The sequence below is a fragment of the Apus apus genome, chromosome 24 (genome assembly GCF_020740795.1).
Source record: "Apus apus isolate bApuApu2 chromosome 24, bApuApu2.pri.cur, whole genome shotgun sequence".
Taxonomy (NCBI): domain Eukaryota; kingdom Metazoa; phylum Chordata; class Aves; order Apodiformes; family Apodidae; genus Apus; species Apus apus.
The window spans coordinates 6,346,011-6,366,362 of NC_067305.1; the positions used below are offsets into that span (position 1 = coordinate 6,346,011).

At 40.8% G+C, this 20,352-nt stretch overlaps 1 protein-coding gene across 5 annotated transcripts; it reads left to right on the forward strand.

Annotated features, from left to right (window-relative positions):
• Positions 1–59: 59 nt before the first annotated feature.
• On the forward strand, positions 60–19,026 carry LOC127393986 (scaffold attachment factor B1-like). 5 transcript variants are annotated; one of them, XM_051639638.1, is made up of 20 exons: positions 60–544; positions 1,423–1,507; positions 3,227–3,291; positions 3,380–3,658; positions 4,805–4,867; positions 5,627–5,654; positions 6,633–7,131; positions 7,560–7,609; positions 8,327–8,427; positions 9,500–9,649; positions 9,749–9,849; positions 11,669–11,814; positions 12,630–12,718; positions 13,263–13,399; positions 13,948–14,241; positions 15,641–15,778; positions 16,544–16,580; positions 17,214–17,326; positions 17,857–17,898; positions 18,718–19,026. In XM_051639638.1, the coding sequence occupies exons 1-20, from the start codon at positions 353–355 to the stop codon at positions 18,842–18,844; spliced, it is 2,736 nt and encodes a 911-aa protein (XP_051495598.1). In that variant the 5' UTR covers positions 60–352; the 3' UTR covers positions 18,845–19,026. The 5 variants fall into 5 exon arrangements, with proteins under 5 accessions (XP_051495598.1, XP_051495597.1, XP_051495596.1 ...); XM_051639637.1 differs by having other exon boundaries at positions 12,633–12,718; positions 16,541–16,580; XM_051639636.1 differs by having other exon boundaries at positions 63–544; positions 16,541–16,580.
• Positions 19,027–20,352: the final 1,326 nt, after the last annotated feature.

Consider the following 20,352-nt stretch of genomic DNA (forward strand, 5'->3'; position numbering starts at 1 on the left):
TTCGCTGACAACTCTCGTGCAGGCGGTACCGCCCGCAGCGGAGGAGGGCTCGCGAGCTCTTGCGCATGCGTCCAAGGGCCGAAACAGACTGCGGTGGCGTATTCCTGCGGCGAGGTCGCAAATGACCCAGTGCGCATGCGCACTTGCACTGCTCTGCGCTAGCGGGGGGAGGCTCCTCTTCATCTGGGACTTCTAGTTAACGCGTGTGCGGGCAGCGGTTCCGTTCCTCTTTTCCCCTCCTTTTTTCTTCAGTGCGTTTCATTTTTGCCACCATTTTGTGCCGTAACAGCGGCTTATCGCCGTTGTTTTTATCTTGACTTGCTCCGTGCGTGCGAATCGAAACAACGGCCCCATGGCGGAGAGTCAGTCAGCGGCCGGGCAGGGAGAGTCTGCGTCCCTGGGTGGGTTTGGATTCTCCAGTTTGGAGTCTGAGAACCGGCGGCGGCTGAGCGAGCTGCGTGTGATAGACTTGCGGGCTGAACTCAAGCGCCGTAATTTGGACAGCAGTGGAAACAAAAGCGTCCTTATGGAGCGACTCAGGAAGGTGAGTGGGGAGACGTGCCGGGGTTGCCTGAGCCAGGGAGGCGTAGCCCGCGCGTGCGCGACCTTAGCCCGCCAGGCATTGCTGAGGAAAATGGCGCCAACCAGCCGTAGAGTGGGGAGATTGGGGCTGTGGGGAGCAGGGGCCGTTCGCCGGGCTCTGGGAGGTCTTCCGTGGAGCCTGCCAGGCCCAGTGCGATCGTGGCGCCGACCCTGACCGTCTTCGGCTCCCCCCTGAGACGCCGGTCTCGTACAATAACGTGGGGCGTGTGTGTGCGAGGCTGATGTTTGCGCCCCCCCCCCCCCCCCCTCCGATTTCCTAGACGTGCACAGCGTGTCTGCTGTGGCGCTCGGCCCAAGTGTTTCTAGCTTCATGCATCACTGAGCTTTCCGCTACGTACTGAGCTCGGATATTTACAGTTCTTTGTACTGTCCACTAGGCTTTTTGCTGCGTAGTGCTTTTTTTCTCTGGCTTTCTAACTGGTAGTGTGTACACTGTATCCTCATCAGAACGTTTGGTATGTTAGTATCATGGGTACTACCTTTGAACTGATAATTACTGTCGCCTAGAGCAGATGTTCTTATTTTGTCATAACGCAGTGTATCTCTGCAAATGTGTAATGGACTTTTTTTATCTAAGAGTTAGGCGGCTGATGGCTTTACAGAAATTTTGCACCGACATATTACTGTTTACTGTGTGCATCTTGCTTTGATCTGGTCGTCTTTGGTTCACGTATCCAAGTTGCTGCTAATTCAAAGCGCTAGATTCTTGTTTTGATGTATTTCTGCCTGTGGTGTCCAGCTCTTAAACCCAGCAGAAATGTGCAAATGGAATTTGTATGTCTGTCTTGATTTCTATCTTTTATTTTTTCCCCTAAATAGGCTATTGAGGAGGAAGGGGGGAATCCTGATGAAATACCAGTGGTTTCAGAAAATATGAAGAAAACTCCGAAAAGAAGCAGCAAAGGTACAGGGCAGTTAGAAAGGATCTCCACCCATCCCTCTTGAGTTTTCTAGCAACTTTTACACATGAAATAGAATTTTTTTTTTTTTTGGGTCTGCTTTTCTATTTGGAAAAGTGTATGGTTTAATTTTGGCACTTTTACTGAATGTTTTGCAGTCCCAAAGATGTAGCTTAACATTACTTGCCGGAGCCAGATTTGGGTAAAACAGTTTCTCTGGAGGAAATTAATCACAGTTGAATCTTCCTTGTTTTTGACCTCTAATGGCGTGTGTTACTGGTACTCTTTCCCACATTTGTGCTCACGTTTCTACGGATTGATGGTATGGTAATTAAACTTACTGGTCATTTACATGAAATTCTGTGAATAATTCAGTCAGGCCAGTCTTGGTTCACTTGAAGGATCTATTGCCTTGTTCTCAGAGTTTCCTGAAATTTGTGGCAGGAATTACTAAGTAATGCTGAATCAATGTCAGTGAAACAGATTATTTTTGGGTTTTTAATGTAATTGTACCTTTACTTTTGAGAATAGAACTTGTTGTTTGTTTGTTTTTTTTTTTTTTTAATGTAGAAATTAAGTTTCTAGCGAATTCAACACACAGAGGTTATTTTGAATTTGCTAGAAACTTATGCTTAACAGCTAACAGCAGTCTCATTTTTGACCCCTTAAGATTAGTTTTTAATCAATATGTTCTGAAATTGGGTGGATTTTTTTTTTTCTAATAGTGAGACATTGTCTTAAATAGAAATTTTTTTAAAAAAGGTAATTTTTCTGAAATTAGCACTGTTTGATCTCATTTTCCAATCAAATAATGCTGAAACTTTGGTGTTGGAGCAGAATAACTAGTTTAGATGGACAATTTTAATTAAATTATTATTTTTGATTTACACAAAACGTACATTTGTGAGATGAAGCTTGAATGTTTCGCCATGTAATTTGTTTGACACAAATTTTTGCGGTTACATCCAATTTGGAGTGATGTTACATTTGCTTGCAAAGTGAAATGTAAAATCTTAACTGGAAAAAGAACAGCTTTCACAACTGTGGGTAAAAGCAGAGATCTTTGGTAATCATATTCACTTTCAAGTCTCAGAAAAACACCTCACATATGTTATAGCACTTATGGTGTTGGGATGGAAATACTGCGGTATTTCTCCTACCTCTAAAATCGCTTTCCCTTTTTTATTGTGATGTACTTGTAGTCTTTGAGGAAAATAACATTCATGATAGATAAAACAACTGATTAGCTCTGGGTTTGAGGAGCTGCTGTTTGGTACTGCAACTAGTGTATTGTTTTCAGTAATTTCAGTTCCTATTAATGTGTCCAGCTGGTGCATGGAGCACTGAAGTAATGCTTACACAAGAGTGGGTTTTTTCAGTTGTTTTGTGTTGGATTTTTTTGTTGGGTTGTGGGTTTGTTGTTTTTGTGGTTTTTTTTCCCTTCTAGTAAATGTCTGGAAAGAAATTAAAAGTTGAGATAATAAATTACTGCAATCTCAGCTGAGCCAGATGCTCTAGAGAGTGCACATTGGTGCTTCTTGAACTTGGGTTAGACCTTGGACTGTAGTATATTTGTCAGTTACTGATCTGGGACAGTATATGAATACTTGGTTGAGGAAAACAAGAAAACAGCGGATAAATAAACTGAATGCTATACCAACTCTGATGAAAAAATAAAACTTGAAAGATACATATTGTTGCCTTCTTCTCATTCTAATGATCAGGACGTAGACCAGATGAAGAGGGAGCAGAAGATAATGGGCTGGAAGAAGATTCAGGAGATGGACAGGTTTGTAAGCCTATGTTTGAAGCCAAGTAATGATAGCATTGCTTTCAAGTCACAATGACTATTATATATACTTTTTTTCTTTTTACAGGAGGATATTGAAGCAAGTTTGGATAACTTGCAGGATATTGACATGATGGATATTAGTGTGTTAGATGAAGCTGAAATAGATAATGGCAATGCAGTAGATTGCGGAGAGGATTACAGTGCTGATAATATTCTTGACTCACTGTCTGATAGTAAAGAAAATGCTGATGCAGAAGTGAAAGAACTTCCAGATCAGCCTACAGAATATGCTGTGGGTAACTTGGAGGCATCCCCACAATTTTCAGAAATTAAAGAAGAATCAAGAGAAATACCAGTAGTGATGGTATGCATCTCTTATGTGTGTGGAATCAGATTATTTTTTTCATTTTTTTAAATTTTTTTTTTAATAAAATGGCAAAACAGTAGCTAAGGAGTTTTTGAAACAACTTGGGGCTCTACCATTTCTCATGGTCATTGCTTTTTCTTATTTTACATATTTGTGGAAATGGCATTCTTGATTTTAAATGCTTACATGTTGTTTGTACATATATGACTACAAATTAATAGCAATCCAGAAAGCATTCATTTTAATAATGTTGTGAACTCTCTGCTTTACCTTATGTTTATGTTACCATTTTCATCTTTCCTTTATTTGAGAGGATATGTGAGGCTTACAAATGCTGTAGCCTTACTTAGTTCACTTTAGCTGAACAGGAAAATTCTGGGAACTATATTCTAGATTCTTTTTCTGTTAAGATAGGGTCTTGCAGTTACTCAGTTGTTTACAGTATTTTTATGTTGGCTTTCCATGTTTGTCTGGCTGTTGCACTGCTTATATAACATTGTCTATCTGGGCTAGAAGGTTTTTTTTTCTCAAAAAGTCATGTATATCTACTGAAATATAGAAGAAAGTTATTTCTGCCCCATGTAACAGGGAAGTATAGCTCTTTGCTGTGTGTGCACATTGTATCATTGGTCTGGACTACAAGATTCTGAAGCTCCACCCCCAAATCTGAAAATTGCAGAATGAAGCTTACCCCCTATCCCCAAACATATCCCTGCTCCACACAAGTCAAATAGAAATACCCAAGAAGTATTTTCTTTCAATCACTAGGCTACCGGAGTCTGGGTCAGCTGATGTGGTCTTCTTTTATCAGGAAAGAAAACAGTTATTGCGTCCTAGAGACTTTTTTTGCTTTATGTTGTTGCTGTAAGTAAGAGAAAGTTTACTGTTGGAATCCCCATCCTTAAAAGATTTTGTGAGCTGACTAACATATTTGATAGGTAACAAGAGAGCTTAGTCAGTCAGCGGGGACTGGGAAGAGGGGTCACTGGGCAGTTTTTACCCTTATTGGTTGCTTTGGATGTTAGATATATTTGCTTAATATCAGTTGTCAGTGAAAATAAAATCTTTGAAATCTCATTTGGGTTTCATTCACAATACCATTCTTTTACAGATAACAAAATGTCTTCCATTTCCTTTTTAAAGGTAGAGGTTGACGATGTTGGAAACAGTTTAGATGCTTCTTCATCTGCTTTAAACATAATAAAGGTAAATGGTAAACGATTTTTCTTTACAAACGGAGAGGCATAATACGTGCCATATAAACTGTGTGCTGAAACAGTGTATGTACAGGTAATGCACAGTGGCGTATTCTTACTCTGCAAAGACAAACGAGTGAAGATACATATATATCTGTCTGTCAGGCCATATATATATATGATGCCTGTATCATACTGAGTTTGGGTGCTAGATTGGATTCTTTTTTATCTGTTGTATAAACCAGCTCGGTTGCCTTGCATTCTGTTTAACTTCCATTTAAAGTGCACAAATCCCATGTTGACAAGAAAGCTGAAACTGATCTATTCCTGAGATACTGGCCTTCTTTCCAGATCAGTCACGGTAGGTTAAGGACACTTGTAACTCCAGGTGAAGCAGGTGTTTCTAACATTCCTGTTTTCAGAAAGCAGACTTCATAAAGTAGACTCTAGAGAAGGGTAACACAAAGATAAGCTTTGCTCTATGCTGCTAACATTTGTTGATTTATTTGAATTTGAGAAATACTTTTTACACATTAAAATTTCCACACATTTTTAAAACCTGAAGATTACAAAAAGTAATACTTAACCTTCTTGTGATAAATTTATTTAAGATTCAATGTTTTCAAAGTTGCAATAGACTAAATTAGAGTAACTGTTTCCCTAAAGTCTCTCCTGTATTGGGCAGCTTGAGAGGTGTCATTCAGAGTAACAAATCTTGACTTGTTATGAAATAGTGATATTTCTCCTTTTTTTATCTTTTTCACTGCAGGAACTTCAAGAGTTACCTTTGGAGCCAGGTACTGTGTTTTTGTTGTTGGGTTGTTTTGTTGTTGTTTTTTTTGTTTTTTTTTTTTTTTTTTTAAAAAAAAAAGAGTCCTAGATGTTGAAACAGTGTTGTTCTTCATTAAATTCTTTTTGTGTCCCTGGCTGAGGTTTTTTTTTTCCTGGTTTTTGGGTTTTTTAAGTGCATTACTGTAGTGTATGTTACTATGGTGGACAATCCAGGTTATGCAGGGTCATAGAGATTGGAAACCCGGTCATATCACCAGATCTGTGAATAATCACTTTTTGAAAACAAGTATTTAATGTGATTAAATAGTTCCATAGAACTGTTATCTGAAGTGAAGATAAGGAATGAGCCTTCAAGATGCAAAGGTTCTGAAAACAGATCTTGTGATATCACACTACTGTAATTCTATGAATATAAATACAAGAGCATAGGTAATACAAAGCTTTGGTACAGAACAGATATTGAAGAAATGACTGGACTTCAGAAGAAGGAATGTACTGTCATCGCAGGAAGTTTCTACATATTGCATATTCGCTTTCTGGACTACAAAAATACTCACGCACCATCAGAAGATGCCCAGTTCTCATGTTGGACTGTCTGCTGAAAGAATTTCACAGAAATTTGGAAATTGAACTCTCAGTGCGTTGATACGTTCAGTTAAGCATCTCGGACTCTGGAAGCTAACTAGAGAAGAAACAGAGCTGAATGATTTCATGAAGAATGTCAAGGATCAGCCAGAAGGTTTTTGTTAAATCTGTGGGGGCATTTTTCTTCCCTGTTAACGTTTTAGGGCTGATTTGGTAGTTTGTCAGACAGCAGTTAGCGTAGTACTTGTAACACTGTGTACACTAGGGTTTTCCAATCTCTGTGTAGCTTAGAAGTTCTCTTGGTGTTAGTGTGGCAGCCATGCCAGTTCCACATTTGTGATTGCTGTATTTCCCTGGTGATTAAATCTTGTGCCATTCTATTCCTGTTAAATCCGTAGAAAATGAGAAAATACTCGACATTTTGGGGGAAACTTGTAAATCTGAACTACTTAACGAAGAAACTTCCGAAGTGGAGAGGCCACATGCACAGGAAGCAAGTAACGTGGTGCCAGGCAAGAGGCTAGCAGAGGAAGAGGACGCTCTTGCTGCCGCTCAGTTGGAGGAAGATTCTTTAGATTTGGACAGCAAATCGGCACAAGCTATGGCAAGGAAGGAAGCAAAGCGTTTAGTTGTAGCAAAAGGGGAGACAAGTGAACAGACAATAGAGGAAGAGAAACCGGACTCTGAATCTGTAGTAGTAGAGACCTTAAGCGATCAGAGTAGCAAACGCTCCCAAGGCCTGGAAGCCTCTAGTGGGGAAACAGCGGAAAAAGGCGCAGGTCCGGAAGCCAAAGGTAGCAAAGAAGATGGCAAGAACACAGAAGACAAAGCTAATTCTGAGGAATCCCCTGCTACTAAAGAGTCCTCAACCAGTGAGGGCGGTGATCAGAAAACGAGGTTTGTTTTTTCTCCGTTATAGACCAGATGCTATCTTTTTTTCATTGGTCGTTAAGTGATGCGAGTAAGTTGTTTCCTTCAATTGGCCACCAAGACTGGTGAAATTGTAGCCTATTGCTAAAGAGTGTCTTTTATTTCTCCATGTGCAGATACTTTTTATTTTTTTTTTTAAACACAGAGGGTTTGATTTCTTCCTCTCCTCAACCTTCAAAGGTTGTTTTCTTAAATTACTCTTATTTCTGTCATCTGCAAAGCAGAATTGTCTGTTTAAGGATGCGTATACCTTATTTCTTGTCATTCTTCTATAAATCTGCAAAGATAGTGTTTATTCCAGAATTTACTGGTAGGTATCCGATTTTACTGCACAGTCTGGAATTAATGTTCTTCTTGCATTTGAATGGTTGAATAACATGGTGTTTTGTCTTTAGCCCTGTTGAGGAGGACAGAGATACACAGATAATCTCAAAAGATGAGAAAGGTATGGTTTATAAAAAAAAATGTACATGTGACTTGAAAAAAAATGTTACGGGGTCAAATGTAGTCATTAATTGTGAGTCAACTGTAGTAAGTTAAAAATTGCAAGGAGCAAATGGAGGAGTAGTTCTGATTGTATTTTTACTTGCTTTTCTTGTCTTGCTTTTCTTTGTCTTGTTAATTTCCTAAGCATGCGTCATCCTCACTGTCATAGTTGTATTGGAATCCCAGTAGCTTTGTGATTTGTCTGAAAAATCTCAACAAATTCCGAAATTTGTAGGCTTATACTCTTATGTGCCAGTTCTTGTGAGGACTGTTGATTTAGTGAACCCTCAATGAAGGTCTAACATAGGCCTTGAAAGCATGAATTACACATTTCAGTTCTGCAACCTTATTAACTGACAATGATACTTCAAAAAATCAAAATCTATTGAATTGACATATAATACTTTAATTCTCATTAAAACGATTGAAGTGTAGGGATACAATATTTATATGAAAACTCATTAAGAGTATTCAGATGCACATTAAGTATGGAGTACAGAAGTTCATTTTTGTAGGCTGCGATGTGTCTTATTAATTTTAAGATTGGACGAGATAGAAGTTAAATTGCATTTGAAATTGTAAAATAAAAAAAAGGTGGATTGTAGGATGATTTCTTTTTCATGGTTGCATTCTTGTGCTACATGGTCTTCTGTGTTTGGCTTTTTTTGTACCTTAGGCCGTGCAGGTAGTGGCTCTGGCAGAAATTTGTGGGTTAGTGGACTTTCATCCTCTACTAGAGCTACAGACTTGAAGAATCTTTTCAGCAAGTATGGAAAGGTATGTAGGCAATATATGTGTTCTTTTGAAACTCCCTATCTGCAAGTATCATACTTCATAAAGGAGGTTGTCTGAAGTGGCGGTGAAGGCAGGCAGAAATCCTGGTTTCAGAGAATCTCTGTGCAAAGAGCTCTAAAAATGAGGCAGTTCTCCACAGGAGAGCCTGGTGGGTCATCATCTAATGTGCTGTAATCAAATTAAACTTCTTGAGTGTCCAGGGATAGTTGATGCTGTTTTAAACTGTTCCATTTCAAGGGGTGTTCTTCTGAGAAATCTAGTGTTTGAGAGCAGAATTCTGTTTGTTCTTCAGTGCTGGATGGGATATGAGAGCAGAAGTTGTGGAAGGGAACTCTTTGTTTCTCCCCTTCCTCTTAATACCTTATAGAATGTCATATTAAATGTTTGTCACGAAGCGGCTGCTTCTGCACTATCAGAGATTATCAACTGCGTATAGAAGCTAGTAGAGGTGTCCTGTATGAAAAAATGAAGTCGTGGTAGGGGGTTTTTTAAAATATTTTTTTTTTACTATACTCCCATGTCTCGCCCACATATATGTCTTCCTTAACTTATTGACCTGCTCAGCAACTTGATGAATTTTCTGAGCTGGTTGTTATGATGATCTCTTTCAGCACAGCTGTATAGCAGTCTGTACCACAGTCAAATTTATCTGTCATAGGATTTTGTTTGGTTTTTTGCATTTTTCAAAACATGTAGAATAATCTTAAATTTGACCCTTTTCAGCTGCTTGTGTTGCTGTTGACTTGAGTGTCAACACTGTTCACCTCATATTCTGTGAAGTAGTCTTTATTGAGGTACTTCTAGAACATGATTGGCCCAACAATACAGAAGTCAAGTTAAAATGATAACCTTTCCTTTGTTGCCTCTCAAATGAGCCTAGAAGCATTGTCTTCTGAGAGAGCTGATGGAATGTTGTGAACTGAGCGTACTTGCTCCATGTTAAAAAGTGGATGGGTGCTATGCTGTGTGGTACTGATAGACAGCTGCTTAAATGGTGATTAAATTAGTATTATTTGGTAACAGGTCTGCAAACATATTTTTTTTTTTCCCAAAGGTGGTCGGTGCAAAAGTAGTGACAAATGCTCGCAGTCCTGGTGCTCGCTGTTATGGCTTTGTTACAATGTCAACATCTGAAGAAGCCACTAAGTGTATTAATCATCTCCACAGAACCGAGCTGCATGGAAAAATGATTTCTGTGGAGAAGGTAAATGTTAGCTATTCCATGCCAGTGTAATGAAAATACAAGTGTGCAAGTTCAATGTCTTTCTGTTACTATAAAAAATATATCTGGCTAAATTTCTAGGCAAAAAATGAACCAGCTGGGAAAAAGCCTTCAGACAAAAAGGATGGTGAAACAAGGAAGGAAAAAGACAGACATCATTCTACAGAGTCCAAATCTGAGAAGTAAAGCGTTCTTTGGTATTTTTCTGTGTTTTAAAGCCACTGATTTGAAATGCAGCCATGTGACCAATTCAGTTGTATGCCCCTCACTACAAGAACGACATTGAGTTGCTGGAGCGAGTTCAGAGAAGGGCAAACAAGCTAGGGAAGGAGAAATTGTATTGTTTAGTTTGGAGAAGAGGAGGCTGAGGGGAGACCTAACTGCTCTGCACAACTACTTAAAAGGAGGTTGTAGGGAGGTGGGTGTTGGCCTCTTCTCTCAAGTAAGTAACAGTAAGAGTAGAGGAAATAGCCTGAAGTTACCCCAGGGGGGATTTAGACCAATATGTGATTTAGAGCAGATATTAAGAAAAAATTCATTACTTTAAAGTGTAGTCAGGCAGTGGAATGGGCTGTTCAGGGAGGTGGAAGAGTCACACTCCCTGGAGGTATTTAAAGAATATGTAGATGAGGTACTTAAGGACATGCTCTAGTGGTAAATTTTTTGTTTCTGTGTTTGTTTTTGTGTGTGTGGCTATTTGTGGTTTTTTAGTTTAGTTTTGTTTTTTTCTTTGGGGGGGAGAGGGTTGGTTGGTTGGTGGTTTTTTTGTTTGTTTTGAGGGGAGAGGCAGGGCAGGGGGATTGACGGTTAACACGGTGATCTTAAGAGATCTTTTCCAACTATGACGCTTCTGTGATTCGATGAACATTAACACATTTCTACTTGCACCTTCGTACTGCATTTGAAATAGGAGTAATACTTGAAAAATTGAAATTGATGTTCTAAAATAGTAAGTGCATCTATCTTAACTGGCCCTTGGTTCAGAAATACAGAGCTATTTGGGGTTTAGTTATCAAAACTCATCAATTATATCAGAAGATTGTTTCATGATAAACCATTATTTTTATCAGAATTATTTGTCCTCTGATCTGGCTACAGGAAAGCTGAAGAGGGACTTTGTGCAATGGCATGTAGTGGTAAGACAAGGAGGAACAGTTTCAGATTGAAAGAGGGTAGATTTAGATAACTAGGAAGAAATTCTTTACTGTGAGGGTGGTGAGACATTCGCCCAGGTTGCCCAGGGAAGCTGTGGCTGCCCCATCCCTGGCAGTGTTCAAGGGCAGGTTGGATGGGGCTTGGAGCAGCCTGGTCTGGTGGGATGTGTCCCAGCCATGGCAGGGGGCTTGGGACTAGGAGGTCCCTTCTAACCCAAACTACTCTGTGATACTATGACTCTAGCTTGCTGTGCTCTTTTGACTGACAAATATTTCCAGGATTTAGTCTGTCTTTTTGGTAGTCTGTTGCTTTTCAAGTGGCTGGTTGCTCTTGAAAGAGGCATTTTGCTTTACTACTTTTTGTTCTATCATGAAATCTTTAAAGATATGGCAAAGGAGATGTTTTGTTAGGCTGGACTGCTTGTATTGGGTACTTGTTCAGTAAAGCTTTTCTGGTGGACTCTGCCTGTCTGGTGGACTCTGCCTGGGTGGGCCCTCTTCCCCTTATGGTAAGCATGAATTTTATTTATAGGCAGAACAGAGGACTTGCCTTCTAACATTCAAAATCTCCAAATATTCAGAAAGATTATCTGTTTCTTCTTGCTTGTGGTCAGCTTTAGCTGACTATTGGTTGCTACTCGTAATTGTGCATACAAGGATGCATTGGCTTCAGCACAACAGCATGGAAGGTATTGGGAGTGGGTTTTTTGAGACTATTTTTGGGAGGGGTTTTGTGCTGAGGTTTATCTTCGTTTTTTTTTTTTTTTTTATGATGTGGTTTGTTTGTTCAGAGTGATTATATAGCATTTTTTGTTAGGATCTCTACTAAAGCCAAGTTTACCTATAGGTCTTTTGGTATTAAGAGGGAGGAGAAGACCGACAAAAAGGATGATGCTAAGAAATCAGAAAAAGATGGAAAAGATGAAAAAGAAGGAAAAGAAAAAGAGGAACAAAAGGCCGGATCATCTGATAGATCTAGGGCCAGCAAATCAGGTAATTCTAGCTGCCTTTCAGAAATGTTTTCAGGGATACTGGTTTTAAAAACAAATTTTAAAAAGTTGTGTCGCGAGCCGGTACCGGGGGGCTACCCGGTAAAGACATTTTGTTTAGACTTATGTGGGGAAGAAAAGAACAGTTTCCCACAAGTTGGTACCAAGAATGTAAGCAATTACAACAAAGCTTCTACTTTGCATTCAAAAGCATTTCCTTGTATCAGCTAAATAGGAAATGGAAGAACAAGTATAAACATTCAGAATTGTGGCTTACTAGAAGACTTCAGCTTCTGTGGACCTCAGCGTTCTTATTAGATGTGATTCATAAGTAATTAAAAAGACCATGAAGTGTACTTAGTAATACTGAGGTTTTCTGGTAAACAAAAAAATAACACCAGAAAATATCTTGAAAGCTTTTTTTCTAATTTATTATGCTGGTAACTTAGCAATAAAGTTTTCATAATTACTCAGCTTTAAATACTTAAAGTGGTAAACTATGAATTTTGGGCCTGACACAGCATGTGGTTTTGTTTTTGTTTTAACTGTGGCAAAGGGATGTATTTTGCAGACAGAAGAATGAAATTAAATTTGCTTTCTTTTAACTGACATTCCTACCAGAAAACAGTACTGTAAATTTGTGATAGCTTTACTGCACCTTTCCCTGCTTGGCCAAATCCTGATAAGCTATTTAAATCACAATTGTATTCTTCCAGGAAAAAACCTCAGTAAAGTAACTTTTTACTGCTTAGTAGCTTGATGATTTTAAATCTTGTAAGAATTTTTTAATGTTTATTCTTGGATGTCTTTGTTTTCTAGCAGGTCGAGGAACTGAAAGGACAGTGGTAATGGATAAATCTAAAGGAGAACCAGTTATTAGTGTGAAAACTTCTGCATCGAAAGAGAGGGTAAGTAAAACTGTCAGGGAAGCCTTTGTGTGAAAACATGTCATATAGCTTTATATGCATATAGCTGAAGGGTGTTTTGACTTGCATATCAGGAATGGTTATCCTTTTATCACTTTTTAGAAAGTATTAGGGTGTTAATGATGCTGCAAAGGTAAATGCTTACGCTTCTCTATGCTGTAGAGTTTTTTCGCTGCTGTCCTAGTTGAAGAAGTAGAGTTGCGATATGAAAATAGTGTTAAGATGATGTGTTTTCCTGTGCGTGGAATGTGGTGAATGATGACCTTTAAAAGAGGGCATCATTTGCCACCAGTGCAAGTCAGGTCTTCTGCTACTAGTATTTCTATACATTTAAACTCTTTAAAAGTGCTAGACAAACTTGCGGTGCTTTTTTCCCCACCTACTTTTCCATGGAATTCCGACATTATTTACATCTGGGAAGCTACAAGTGTTTTGTTCAGGTTGGCATTAAGGTAGGCCTTTTGCCTACAACTTTTAGCTAAAAATGCACCGTGTTCAGCTAATGTATAGTTTTGATTTAACTCAGAGTACAAAAAGCCAGGATCGCAAATCTGAGAGCAAAGAAAAGCAAGATATCTTATCATTCGATAAAATCAAAGAACAGCGAGAACGTGAACGCCAGAGACAGAGGGAGCGAGAAATCAGGGAAACGGAAAGACGCCGGTGAGTTTTCCCAGTTTCGCTCTAAACTTTGATTGGCATTTAACTTCTCATACCTATTTTTGAATAGGTTGCAAAGTAGTGTCGTGTGGGTGCTCTGACAGTAGTATCTCAGAGGGATTTGAAACTTGAGCTATTGATAGAACAGGCATAATGCCAAATTAGGAAGGTGTTTTTCTGCTGAAATCAATCTTAAGTGTTTTTTGGGAGACTTGTTGAATAGTAAATTTTGTAGGTGCTTTCAGATCTCATGTTTCACTCAATCAGATTTGAATTTTCACTGAAAGTTTGTAAATTCTGTTAGACTGTTGTATTAGGATGTGGTGTGGTCTATGACAGCTTTTTCGAAGCTGACTTAAGAGTAGATACCCTGTTACTGATGCAGAATGCTTACCTCTTCCCTAAACTAAGCAGTTGCAATTTAGTTGAGATCATTCACATATAAGCAGGTAGTGGGAAGAACATACAAGAAACTCCACCCAAAACAAGGAAGCGATAAAGCATAGACTTAAGAGTCTCAGTGGAAAACAAAATATCTATTTTTCAATTAGAGAGAGAGAGAGGCGAGAACGAGAACAACGTCTTCAAGCTATTCATGAGCGGGATGAAAGACAGAGGCTCCAGAGAGAGCGAGAGCGACTTGAATTTCAAAGGCAGCGTCTTGACCGAGAGCGCTTGGAGAGGGAGAGATTGGAGAGAGAAAGAATGCACATAGAACAGGAAAGGAGACGAGAACAGGAACGAATCCAGCGAGAGAGGGAAGAGCTGCGACGTCAGCAGGAACAGCTACGCTATGAACAAGAACGGCGATCCGCTATGAGGAGGCCTTACGATCCTGACGGCAGGTAATGGTAACTGCAATGAGATTACAAACTCTTCGTCCACATCCAGTTATAGATAGAGCATTCTAAAGCCTATGTAAATCGTGAGTATTCTTGCTAAAGCAGCTATGGGAGCTCACAACTTAAAGACTATTTACATGTTGGTTTTAACACTTTAATATTGACCTTGAGAGAGAGAGCAAATGTCATACTCGTATATCTGTAAGCACAATTTTATTACAGAATCACAGAATCACTTAGGTTGGAAAAGACCTTCAAGATCGAGTCCAACCATTAACCGTACTCTGCCAACTCCAGCACTAAATCATATTCCCATGCTCCAGATCTAGACGACTTTTAAATATATCCAGGGATGGTGACTTAACCATCTCCCTGGGTACCATGTTCCAATGTCTGACAACACTTTAAATGAAAAAGTTCTTCCTAGTGTCTAATCTAAACCTCCCCTGGTGCAGCTTGAGGCCATTCCTCCTTGTTCTATCACCAGTCAATTGTGAGAAGAGACCCATCGCCTACCTCTTTACAACATCCTTCAGGTAGTTGTGGACAGTGATGAGATCCCCCTTCAGCCTCCTCTTCTTCAGACTAAACAGCCCCAGTTCCCTCAGCTGCTCCTCATAAGACTTGTTCTCAAAGCCCTTCACGAGTTTTGTTGCACTTCTTTGGACATGCTCCAGCACCTCAATATCCTTCTTGTATTGAGGTGCGCAAAACTGGACACAGTGTTTGTTTGAGGTGTGGCCTCACCAATGCTGAGTACAGAGGGAAGATCGCTTCCCTGGTCCTGATTGCCACACTATTTCTAATATGGGCCAGGATGCCATTGGCCCTCTTGGCCACCTGGGCACACTGGTGGCTGATGTTCAGACACCTGTCGGTCAGAAGCCCCAGGGTCCCTTTCTGCTGGACAGCTTTCCAACTACTCTTCCCCAGGCCTGTAGCGTTGCCTGGAGTTGTTGTGGCCCAAGTGCAGGACCCAGCACTGGGCCATGTTGAACTTCATGCAGTTGACCTCAGCCCATCGATCTAGCCTGTCTGAGTCTCTGTTGAGCCTCCCTACCCTCAGTCAAATCAACACTCCCTGCCAACTTGGTCTTGTCTGCAAACTAGGAGGGTACATTCAATCTCCTCAAGATTGTTGATAAAGATGTTAAAAAGAAGAGCTACTGGGGACAGATACTCATTCTCTTCTCATGGCAGCACGTGCAGAGATTAAGCTTTTTGTACAGTGCTGATACTTCCTCTGAAACAAATGCCATGCCCGCTTAACGCACAAGGGGTTTTAATTATAAATAAAAAATAATTGGACAATTGGATGAAATGAGGTTTGATATGGAGAGGAGGAAAGGAAGATTGTTTTGAGATTACTGCTAGCTAGGTTTTTGTTTTTTTTGTTTTGCAGGCGCGATGACCTGTACTGGCCAGAGGCAAAGCGAATGGCAATGGATGATAGGTATCATTCTGAATTCAGTCGTCAAGACCGCTTCCATGACTTTGACCACAGGGATCGTGGCCGATACCAAGATCATTGTTTGGACAGGTTGGCAAGGCAGTGTCTTTTCTTCCTATGCCTTTGTGGAAACTAGATGTCTCTTTGTGGCTTACTAATGGCTTGAAGGGTGCCAAAAGAGAAGAGCAAATGAAATTACCCTTGTGCATTTCTCATGTCTAATTTTATACATGCTTGCAATACTGTGTTTCCATTGTTTATGGACATATCGGAAAGAGGCTGCATAAAATTTATAAGCCAAGTCATAATGTAGTCTGCCATGACACTGAGAGAGATCCTACAACTTCTCTAGACATCTTTGGAAATCTGGTTTATGAATAAATCCCCGTTATTAGCCTAAAACTTAGCCATTTCCTTTTGCTTTAAAACTTTCCCTACTTTGATCTTTGCAGCCTACCTAACACTGACTTCTTGTTCCATGGAAGGCAAAAATAATTTATGCGTAGGTGCTATTGAGGCTTCTACTTTGCTCTCACAGAATTTTCAGCAAAAAAAATACTGCTTTGCTTGTACTTCAGGTACTAATAGCTTCGCTCAGTGTTCTCACTTGGCACCATCCAGTACCTGACTGTGCCTCAGTGATGCTTTGCTTAGTCATATTACAGGAAGAAATGTTACTTTGATCTCTTTTCTGTGCTATGAAACAAGAACTCATTTGAATATCTTACCACTAAACAAGCATTGGCATTCACATCTACAGCATAGTGAAGATAAATGTTCATGTGGTATTTCATACGGACATCAGAATTACAGATAGTTGATTCAACTGAAACTTTTCTTTTTCTGTTCCAGAAGAGATGGTTCAAGAGGAATACCAGATCGAGATGGTCAGGTGGGTTATACTCAAATTAATGCTTCAGTTAAAAAGCCAAACAAGCTGACCCTAAAGTGGAAAGAACACAGTCCGCATGCTGCCTGGTTCTTAAATGTAACCACTGCTGGTTTTAAACTGAACATATATTCCAAGTAGTAACTGATTTTGCATGCTAATGTGTGGAATGTAAATTCTTGAGTTATCCATTCATTAGGGCAGTAGCCACAAATCAGGTCTGGGGGGAACCTCTAAAGTCATATGGAACAAGGCAAATGACCATAAGAGGAGAGGTGTGAAAACCAGTACCACAATGGTATACAAAAAGCTTTAATTTCTCAAGAGATGTAGGAAGTAGGCAGATACTCTATAAAAGCTAACAATCTGAAGCCAGAATGTAAGTCTTAAAAACACCCTACCAAACAAAAAAACCCATGCTACCAACAAAAATCTTTCTCCCACCAATGAGTGGAGCAGAATCTGTGCTGTGAAACAAGGTAAATGCCTATAGTGAACTGTGCACACTAGGGACAATAGAATCAGTAAAAAATTAGATAGCTACTGTTTTATTTTCTGACAGCTTATAGAAAAGCAGCCTCTGAGGAGCTGAATTTTTGCAATCCTAAAAAAAAACCTGTACTGTTTGCCTTCCAGCATTACCCAGATGAACGACACGGAGGGCCGGATCGTCACTCCCGGGATAGTTGGGGTGGCTATGGGTCTGACAGAAGAATGGGTGAAGGGAGAGGGATACCTCCACAAACCCGGTTAGTGCATATGAAATAAGAGAAGTAATTTGCTGGTTCTTAAAAGTTTTAATGCTTGGTGAAGCTTTGAAGTGTGACAGCGGAAGCAGTTTGACAAGTGTGAATCCCTCCCTCCGGATAGTTTCTTCAAGCATCTGGAGAAGCAAGGATTTCACACATGTACCTCCCCCGTGCATCAGGAGAATGGAACATTGTAGTGCGTGAAGCAGTGCTGCTCTGTCAGCTCAGCTCATAACTGGGGTTCTCTTGCAGATAACTTGCTTTTCTACAGATGAGACTCAGTCCTGTACCAGATACTACAGTAACATCTACAAAAGTCTTTAGTGGCTAGTAGTCAGGTTTTTAGGATATTGAGTCAGAATCTCTGCAACTGTGAAGCTGGGAAACTGAGTGAGACATGTAGAATTGCAGTAGTATCTCTTTAAACCAGGTGGTTGAAGCAGTTGTACGTAAATGTTCCAGACACAGGAATGCCAAGCAATGAGTTGTTCCACGTTTAGTACATTTTGATACTAATTATGTCTCTGTAGGTCAGAAAAAGATGAGTTTTGTTGTACAAAGGACACTGTTCAGTAAGTTTCCTGTCGTTTCTCCTTCAATAGTTTTTATTGCAGTGATTGGATGGCTATAGATACTGTTTGATTAATGATTTAATACACTTCTGTATGGGGTATGGTGTTTGCCTTTACCCAATGCTGATAAATGGATAAGGGACACCCCTAGAAGATGTTCTTTTATTTTTTTAAGAGGTGGACGTGACTGGGGAGATCATGGTTGAAAGTTAGAGGGGAGTCAAGATCATTCATGGCAGGGAAATGTGGATGGAGGAATGATGGGACAGGATCATAAGAGATGGCAAGGTACACTTGCTGCTTACCAGTGTGATCGTGGGTTTTTTCTATGAATTACTGCTGCTGAACTAGCAGTAGTTAAAAATTCCTGTGGAGCTTTAACAGCATTACCGAGAAAGCACATGAAATTCTGGGAACAAGGTCTTTTTTTCACTAGGGAAACACAAAAGTTTGTTGGTTTGGTGTTGTTTTTGTTTGTGGGGTTTTTTTTGTTGTTTTTTTGGTTGTTTGTTTCTTTGGGTTGGTTTGTTTGTTTGTTTAAATTAGGTGGTGATAAAGGCATGCCTGGTCAGTCAGAACCAGGCCATGTGATGAATTGAGGAGGGATGTCAGGGTAAGAAGCTTTGTCTTGAGTGCTTATATTTTTTGTAATAGCTGACTGATCTGCATAAAATAAATGCCCGTGTCAGTTGTGAAAAATAATTGAAAAAAACCTAACCAAACACCTTTTCTCAGTGTCACAATAGTATTAACTGTCCTGGGCAATTTTCAGTTTGTCTGGTTTTTTTTTTTGTTTTTTTTTTTGTTTTTTTTTTTTAGGCGTGGAGGCTTCACACAGGTTGGAAACCAGAGCCAGATGACACAGAGCAGCGGAATACAAGGAGTGTTTGCAGGCCAGGAGCGGACAAACAGACCAACTGAACCCCGTTTTACCCGTCGCTACTGAAAGCATCATATACATATATATTTTTTTTATTTTTTTTTTTAATGCCAGATTACAACGGTGGTGAATTTTATTGACCAGGGTCACCTTGAATTTCTGATTATAAAACTGCATTGAAGACAATACTACATCAGTTTGCCAGTTTGATTTCCTTTGTTTTTGTAATAAATGTGTTCTTGCTCAAACATCACTTTCTGCAAGTTTCTGTTAGTGAAACATTCCATTTTTCAAAAATATTAAAATAGGTTTTCAGCTACTACTTTCTTGTTTCTAGAGTGTCCTGATTTATTAGAAAGGCAAACCACAAACCAGAAGGCAGAATTGCTCCCTATGACCCCTCCTCCCTACCCTCCCAAGGGAAGAAAGAAGGGGAATAAGGAAGAGAGACATAAGGGCTGGAAATTGGAACTGGAACAAATTTACTGTAACACAGAAAAAGGGATTAACATGTGGGAGAAAGAACAGAGATATACACTTGTATATAAATATATATAAATCCGCTCTTGACCTTACAAATACGAAGAAATCTAGTTTCGGACTCCACACACTCCCGAGCCTGAATGCGCGCGTCTCTGCCCGCTCGAGCGTAGCACCGCCCCTCATGCTTATCCCCGCCCCTTCGTGCGTGTCCCCGCCCATTTCTGGATATCCGTGCCCCTTCGTACATGTCCCCGCCTCCTATAACGGCTCTTAGCCCCTTTGTACCTGGCCCCACCCCCTCAGACGGGTCTCCACTCGTTCCCCCCTCCCGCACCCCCATAGGAATCCCTGCACCGCTATACGACTCACTGGTCCGCAGATTCTCTGACATCTGCACCCTGTTACCGTGGACCTCGATTCTCGGTTTCGTGTCCGTCTCCCGTGTGCGCGTCGCCGGCCTCCGTCTCCTCGCTTTAGTCCCCTGCTTCTCGTTCGTATCCCCGCCCCACGTGATCACGAGTGTGTGCGTACAGGTTTTTTTTTTTGGGGCGGGGGGGGCTCGGTGCTGCCACCATGTGCCCGAACTTCGGTACTGCAGCTGGGCAGCGACGCAGGTGCAGGAACGCGCTTTTGCAGCGCTCTCTGCTGACACCTGGCGGCCGAAATTATGTACTGCAAGACGTCAACGCTGTCTGCTGGCACCTGGCGCCAAAGACTATGTACTGCACTTCAAGATATGCGCATGCGTATTAACGCGATGAGACGACACGCCCCTCATGGGCGTCGTACCATCTGAGATGCTCGCCGCGTAGGCCCCGCCCCTGCTCATTGCGTCGCCCCGCCCCTGTTTCGTGCGTGGCCCCGCCCCTGTTACTTACGTGGCCCCGCCCCTGTTACTTACGTGGCCCCGCCCCTGCTCTCTGCGTGACCCCGCCCCGATCTCTCTCTGGCCCCGCCCCTGTATATTGAGTGACTCCGCCCCTGCTCCTTGCGTGTCCCCCCCCCCGTTCCTTACGTGGCTCCGCCCCTGCTCCTTGCGTGGCCCCGCCCATACTCTCTGCGTGACCCCGCCCCGGTTTCGTGCATGGCCC